Source organism: Galeopterus variegatus, unplaced genomic scaffold (genome assembly GCF_000696425.1).
Source record: "Galeopterus variegatus unplaced genomic scaffold, G_variegatus-3.0.2 Scaffold2357, whole genome shotgun sequence".
Taxonomy (NCBI): domain Eukaryota; kingdom Metazoa; phylum Chordata; class Mammalia; order Dermoptera; family Cynocephalidae; genus Galeopterus; species Galeopterus variegatus.
Window position 1 is genome coordinate 5558 of NW_007728468.1, and position 8558 is coordinate 14115.

At 34.5% G+C, this 8558-nt stretch overlaps 1 protein-coding gene across 1 annotated transcript in view; it reads right to left on the bottom strand.

The window, feature by feature from the left end:
* Positions 1-1952: 1952 nt before the first annotated feature.
* Positions 1953-8558, bottom strand: part of COPS4 (COP9 signalosome subunit 4) — a gene marked incomplete at its 3' end in the record, with an annotated part of 16410 nt that continues 9804 nt past the window's right edge. Inside the window, exons 4-8 of the mRNA XM_008581442.1 lie at positions 7775-7779; positions 7411-7562; positions 6628-6731; positions 2262-2415; positions 1953-2103 (exon numbers count right to left, since the gene is read on the bottom strand). Coding sequence (XP_008579664.1) covers positions 1953-2103; positions 2262-2415; positions 6628-6731; positions 7411-7562; positions 7775-7779 — 566 coding nt within the window. The remainder of the gene's footprint in view (positions 2104-2261; positions 2416-6627; positions 6732-7410; positions 7563-7774; positions 7780-8558) is intronic.

The window sequence follows — 8558 nt, forward strand, 5'->3', positions numbered from 1 at the left end:
CCGGACACGGAAAAAGACAAAAAGGAAAAAAAAAAAAAAAAAGGGGGTCCTGACACCAAAGAATTTGAGAACCTGAAGTACTGGAAGAAAACACAGGGGGATTTAAAAGATATGGATACATAATTTCAGAATAGGGAAGACATTCCTAAGCAAGACAACAAATTTAATTATATAAAAATTAACAGCCCCCCCCAAAAACCCCAAATTAAAAAAAATTTTTTAATTAAAAAAGAAAAAGGTATTTATAACACCAAGGTCAAGGGTTCAGATCCCCATTCCTGCCAACAACCAAACAGGAAAATAATAAATAAAATAAATAAAAATTAAAAGTTTCTGCATGGTAAAAATGTCATAAATGAAGCCAAAAATGAAACAAATTGGAAAATATTTTGTTAATTTTCTTTTATATGTGGGGAGCTTTTACAAGTCACCAAGAAAAGGATAAACAACTCAAAAAATAGGCAGTGGACATAAACATATAATTCACTTTTAAAAAATAAGCAAAATACAAATTAAAACTAAAGTGAGGGGCCGGCCCGGTGGCGCACTGGATAGTGCGCCGCTTGGGAAGTGCAGGCTGCGCTCCCGCCGAGGGTTCGGATCCCACATACAGACCGGAACTGGATGAGCGAGGCGTGGGAGCAACACCGAGGGATGCAGTCCCGTTGCCGGTCCCCGGTCCGGTGCGGGGGCAACACTGAGGGTTGCGATCCGTTGCCGGACACGGAAAAAGACAAAAGACAAAAAAAAAACAAAAAAAAACAAAAAACTAAAGTGAGATAGTACTTTTCATCTATTAGATGAACAAAGATCAAAAAATTTGTTAATACCTGTGTGAGGAATCAGGTGCTCATAAGCATTTTTGTTTGGAGCAAAATATTAAAGGGTGATCTATAATTTCTATCCAAAGTTTAAAAAAGTATATGCCTCTGGACCCAGGAATTTAACCTATACATATACTCATACATGCTAATTGCTATAGCATTGTCTGTAATTGACTAAATTATGATAAAGCCAGACAACAGAAAATCAAAAAGAATGAGCTATTTGCACTGACATATAAACATCATTATGATATACAGTTACATAAAAAAAGCAAGTTGTAAATGTGTGCATATCATGCTTCCACTTGGGTATTAAAAAACACTTTAATATTGAAGGAAAAACAAGCTAGTAATAGTTCCTTAGAAAGGAAGCAGTAACATGTTTATGCACTGCCTTTGCAGTAACAAAAAACAAATAAGATTACTGCTTCATAAAGAATGAAAAGTGTAGTCAAAACATGTCATTAGGCTCTCAAATATAGTTGAGAATGAAGATTCTATTTTTTTTTTTTTTTTGGTGGCTGGCCGGTATGGGGATCCAAATCCTTGACCATGCTCTAACCAACTGAACAACTGGCCATCCAAACATAAACATTCTAGAATGATTTAGAAAAGCCATGGTTTAGAATTAGCATTTCATCTTAATGCCCTTTCTCCTTTATAAGTTGAGTGATTTACATGCTATCATTTAGTAAAAAGAACAAAGAGTAGTTTATTTCTTATATTTATTGAAGAAAAGGATGAATACCAGGTCTAAAACTAAGGCATGAAGGTCAAACAAAATCCAAAAGCAGTACATTAATTATCATATCATCACTCTGTACAATTCTTACTTAATTTGATATCCATTTTTCAGTGAAATTGTAGAACTAAACTTTATATTATCTCTCAACTATTCCTAATACATGTGGGTATTAGACTGATTCATGCATATTACATTTTTTTAAAGTTAACAAACCATTTTTTTACTGTTTTTACCTGTTAAAATGTTTAAAATAAATTTAACATAACTGTATTAAGACATCCCTTTGAAGAATAGAGCCTTGCTAAGTTTTCTAATAGCAACCAACCCGAAGTTATTAAGCAAAAATAATTAACTGTTCATGTAAGCATTAATTACATGTTTACCTGCTGATGCTAAGATGGTACAGTGCAAAGCATGTTTTAAGGCCTCTAGTCTTTCACTTTCATGGACTATTGTCTTGTAAGAGAGCTCATTGTACCTTTGTGCAGCTTCAATGAATTTTCTTCTATAATCAAGAACACGTGCATAGCATACCTATAGAGGGAAAGTGTTTGAATTAGGGGAAACATTTTTTAAAAAAATAAAAAGAGAGAATTTCTAATATACAAGAGCATTTATCAGATGTTCTGGAATATCATAGCATGGTACGATTCTCCAGTATAAAATTAATTCCAAATCAGCAAATCTGTTACCTTATAATGTATCTGTAACTGTTCATTGGTTGATTCATTCTGAAGCAATGATGCTCGATTTATGTAGGCCTCTGCCTGAACTGGATCATCATCCTCCAGGTATAGCCTAGCAATCTTCAGGTAAGTCTCCAGTTTATAATCTACATTGTACTGTCTAGGATATAACAGAAAAACACAGAATGACTCAATATTTTATCAAAAAAAATTTTAGGAATGATATTATTTTTTTATATAAGAAAACATTTTTTCTTATATATATTATATATTTTCTTATATATATTCTGTTAATATAAGGGAATCAAACTTTTTACTGCATTATATTATGGAAAAACTAAATAATTGAAGCAATGTATGGATAAAAAAAGAAAAACTAAAAAATAAGTTTTATAAATAGTTATAGAAATTTTTATTATTTTTATCATCATTGATCACATTATATGTTAGCTGCTTCTAATCCTCAGATAATCTCTCAAGCCAAAGATCTTAAAAGAACAACTCCCAAGTTGTTTTTTTATACTACTTTAGTAGGACTATATACAGGTACAACCTTGCTGGAGAACAATTTGACAACATGCTCTCCAACCATCCTTTGAATCCTTTAAAATGCATATATCCTTAACCCACCATACTTTACCCCTAGAAAATAAATCCTAAGAAGATAGAGATATGCCCACATATATATGTACAAAAATATTCATTTGTAAAGTCACTTATAAATATCTATAATAGGTAAAAAATTGGAAATTACATATTATGTATTTACAGTAAACAAGCTGTGATGCATAAAAATGGTAGAATACTACACAGTTATAATCATTACTATGTGATAATAGTCATCATGTGTTTTTGGAAGTAAAAATACTGGGTAAAACAGCATGTAAAAAACTATTAAAATGTATTTCTATACACATATATCAATATAGTAATAGCAATTATCTGTGGGTAAGAATATAGATGGTTTTCATTTTCTTCTTTATCTCAGTAATCACATTCTAGGCAAGGAATGCAAAACTGAAGACCTCACATAATTCAAAACTCACATAATTCAAGATTAATCCTCACAGAAAAATTAATCCTTTTTATTTACCAGCAAAAGTGGTGCCACCATGTGACAAGAACACAGAGTTTATTCACTTGGTTCCAGCTCTGACATTAATTCTTTACTTTTTGGGGGGGGGCCCGGGGGTGACATGAGAGATTTATATAAATTCAAATTTTTTGCATAAGTCATATATTATTAGTATTTCATACTATGCTTTTGAATTCACAACTCAAATTTACATGAATTGCTATATACTATACTTTTTAAAATTTTCCAATTTTCTGTTAAGTGCATTTATTATATCTATCACTTTCATAATCAGAATGAATAATTTTTTAAAGAAAAAAGTTCCCACTTATCCAAATTCTACTTTTAATCACTTTAACTTGTTTAGAAAACCACTAACATTTTTGGTTCTTTTGTTTCCTCACAGATAAGGTTAATGCTACAGTACTATCAAAATGATAATTACTACCACTGCAAATAACATATCTAATTTTATATTTATTTCAACTTCTACTGAAAATAAATCAACTGCTCTGAGCTAGGAGGAAAATGCTCCAGACAGAATAAGACCAACATAATCAAAACACCAAAAAGCCCAACCTTTTCAAAACACCAAAGAAAAAAGAGGCCTTGGAACACAAAATTCAATGTCTACATACGAAGACTTTTTTATAAACTGGTTGCTTTTTCAAGGAACATTAACACCTAACAATTTTGTAAATAATGCACAAAAGGCAAGATGTCCAAAGTAGTGTCTGCCTCATCAACACAAATATTGATGAAGACAAAAAAGAATCCCTCATTCACCTGGTAAAAGAGTAGAGAAGCAGATGAATTTTATACTTGCCAACTGAAACAGGAAGTATATACAATACTATAACTAAGAGTTTCACACCTTTCATCCTTCTTGTACAACAAAATACATATCAAAAGATAAAACTGGTTGAATAAGAATTGTAAACCATCATCTTAATTTTTTCTAATTGTTTTTCCACCTCATTTTCTCTAGTATCTCAAACTCAACAATCCTTTAAACCGCTGCAATATCCAAACCACCTATCCCATTACATGTCCCTGTCTTTTTCCCCTTAAAGGCCTCACTTCCCTCCTCACGCAGCCTAATTCACTGAATTGCATATGCACCCTTGCCCCTGTCCTGCTCTCATACTTGTTGGGCAAAATCATAACTCTGGTTGAACTTAACTATTCACCCACTCCTTTCCTGCACCAGTGTAGCCGAAATCTGGTGGACAAAAATACCCAACAAATTTGACTGATCTCGTTTTAATCACTATGACCTTAAAATGAGCCCTTAAAGCTGCCAAGCATACCACACAAACTGAGTCCATTCATTGTCCTACTCTCGTAGGGGATTATTTCTCACATTCTTGTTTCTCCTCAACCTCATATCTCCTACCCCATCTACACTTCCAGCTGATAACTCTGATTTAGACTTCACTAAGAATATTAAAACAATGAAAGAATACTTGCACAAAACCCACCACCCAATCACTAATATCGGCACCCATGTACTCTGTAGATTACTGTGGGCAAATCTGCCTACCAAGGAACATGTGGCAATGTCTACGGACATTTTTGATTGTCGCAACTAAGGACGGTGCTACTGGCATCACGTGAGCAGAGGCCCAGATGCTGCTAAACATCCTGCAATACACAAGGCTGCGCACACAACAAAGAATTATCCAGTCTAAAATGCCAGCAGTGCCAAGGTTGAGAAACTACACCACAGATGAGCTATCTATGACCCTATCTAAAGCCTATCCCTCTACTAGATTCCTTCTCTTCTTGCCTAATCCTAGAAAAATTCTCTCCCCAACTTCCCTATTTCAAATTTGTTTTTCACTGGATCATAAAAGAAAAAATAATCTCTTAGCCTAATTTCCACTATCACCTTCTACTTTATTTCTTTGTTCCCTATTTTGAAAACACCCCCAAAGAATTGCCCATACTCACTGCCTCTAATTTTTCTCTTCCCATTTTTTCTTAAACCATTCCAATCAGGCTTTCTTCACTCTTGTCATTTCACCAAAACAGCTCTTGTCATGGTCAACAATGGCCCCCACATTACTAATGCCAAGGGTTAACCTCACTCCTCATCTTACTCCATCTATCAACACAGCTTATCACTTGCTCCTTCCTGATATATTTTCCTCACACAGCTTCTAGGACCACACTCTGCATTCTTCTGGTTTTCTTCTTACTTCAGTGGACAATGCTTCTCACTTGCTACATCTTCCTCCTGCCCCTGATCTCTTAATGTTGGAGTGATCCAGGCCTCAGTCCTCGGTTCTTTACTCTATCTACATTCCCTCCTTCGGGATCTCATCCAATCTAATGGCTTTAAATTTCATCTACGTGTCAATGATTCCCAAATGTAGATTGGTAGCACAGACCTCTCTCTAAACTCCAGACCAATATATTCAACTCCCTATTAGATATTTCCACTTGGTTACCACATGTCCAAGATGCAACTCTTGATCTTCCTCCAAAACCTATTCCCCGCTCAGTAGAGGGCAACTCCATTTTTCCAGTTGCTCTGGCCAAAAATCAGGAATTATCTTCACACTCCACAAGCCATCAGGAGATACTTAGCCTACCTTAAAAAACAAATCCAGAATTCACCATTTCTCACAACCTCTGCCTATCAGTGGTAGTGCATAAGCCTCTCAATTACTATCCCTACTTCTATCACTGCTTGCCTACATTTTATCTCAACCCAGTAGTCTGAATGATTCTTTAAAATATAATTCAGATCATGTCACTCTCCTGTTCAAAATCCTCCAATGGCTCCTCCTCATTTCACTTAAAGAAAAGCCAAATTTCTTACCGTGTCTTACAAGACCCCTATAATCTGGTCCCCAGTACTCTCTGATCTCACCCTCTATGTCTCTCTCCCCTTTGCTCATTCCACTACACCCACACTGGCCTCCTTGGTCCTTTTGAGAAAACACTCCCAGCACGAGTCCATCTTAGGGCCTTTACACAAACCATTCCCTCTAAGAGTATCTAGTGATACTCTTCCCTCAGATAGCTCATAGACACTCCCTTAGCTCCTTCAAGTCTTTGAGAAAGTGACATCGGGGCCACTCTACCACCCCCATCACCCTACTTAATGATACATACAAACTATCCCCTCTTTGCTCCCTTACTTTTCTTTTCTCCATAGCATTTCTCATCTTCTAAAATACTACAAAATTTATTTATTAAATTATCTGTTTCCTGCTCTAGAAAGTAAGAAAAATATAAGTGAACAATTATATAGATAGCCTATGAATATTCATCCAATATTTACTATACTTTTGTCCTGTTTCCAAAGGAATTCCCACCAACACTTGGGCCGCATTTCTCCAATCTTCTTCTTTCTCATATATGGATGCAAGATGTTGTCTTATGGAAGCAACCTGGAATAATAGGTATACATGTTAAATTATTTCAACTGACATTAGTAACTAATTAAAATAAATAGATGATAAATCAGTCTATTGTGACAATGCTCTCATTCAACATATCAAGCAGGCAAGTAAACAGTAAAAGTTTATACAGACCACCTAAATTTTTCTATGAATTTTGCATTCATAGAATATCAAAATAGTGAACTAAAACAACACATTTCTGCACTGTGGATTATGGCAATAAAAGTTGCTTTTACGTTACTGCATACATGCTGCTGAAATTCTCCTATTCTTTTCAGCCTAATTACCAATTTTACCGATTTTTAAAAATTGTCTAAAGAGTAATATTTGGTTCATAAAATCAAATTTTAATATATGAGCAAATGCCAGTTGGGGTTACAACATCCTAATATTTATTTGATTTTACATTGTAAAATGCTGTTTGGCACATAGTTTTTGTCAAAAATGGAATTGAATGATCCCTTTAAGAATTTAATAACATCAGATTCTCAAAATAATTGCCACTATTTCAAGTTCAAAAACCACTGCTATAGATTTTTACCTGTTCCTCAAATGAAATGACTCTAGGCTGGATCTTTTCCAAAGTGAAATGATAAATTTCTTTGGCTGTGCTATCAGGCAGGTTAGGGAGATGTGTGCAGAAATCACCACTGCTATAGATTTTTACCTGTTCCTCAAATGAAATGACTCTAGGCTGGATCTTTTCCAAGGTGAAATGATAAATTTCTTTGGCTGTGCTATCAGGCAGGTTAGGGAGATGTGTGCAGAAATCAGTCAGCAACTGTCGTGAGATCACGAGACTAACATTCTCATTTACCACTTGTAAAAGACAAGAAAACATGAGAAATTTATAAACTTTAATTAATCTTCACCTAAAATCATTGCTAAGAACAATTTATATTAGTGCAGCCTTCAATGCCATTTTTCAGGGATTTCCATACTCCTATCACTTTATATTATACAATCAGTTTTCCTTATGCTTAATTACTTGATAACACAATGACTACACAAAAACAGTAAAAATACCATACCTTTTCTAAGAAACAGAAATGGTTGAAAAAAGTTTTAACAGTTGAGAATTTTATGTTCTTCCTTTCTCTTCATTATTTTTCTACAAAGTGAAGGTGCAGAAACACCTATATGTTTACTTATGGACTTATATCCCACCTACCTCCAAAGAGGATTTAAAGAAAAAAAACAGTAAAATAATTTTCATGAAATTTAAATAAAGCAAGTACTGCCAGTACAGTTACTGCCATTTACACTCTCTCAATAAAACAACAAATAAGAATTTCAGTCAGCACTAAATGTATTAACATTAATTTATGACATTACTTATAAACATTTATCAGGTATTATTTTCTGTGATTAACAATGAAAGCTCTGGAGCCACATTGCTTCCACCACTCCCACTTAAACGACCTCAGACAAGAAACTTCACTTTTCTGTGATGTTTCCTCATCTACAAAATGAGGATAATACCATACCACCTACAAGGTTGTTGTAAAGCTTACATGCAAGAATACACATGAAACACTTTAAACAATATCTGGCACATAGCATTCAACAAATGTTATTTACTATTATCACTATTATTATATTGTTAAAAATGCATGCTAATTGAACCATTGCTCAGATATATTATTCAAGTCTTAATGCAGCAGTTACTATGAAAATAAATGACTGGATTAAAAGTTTATATCAAGATCAGAGTTTATAAAAAGCACTATTCTTTTGGGGCCGGCCCGGGACTACTGGATAGTGCGCCGCTTGGGAAGCGCGGCGGCGCTCCCGCCCGAGGGTTCGGATCCCACA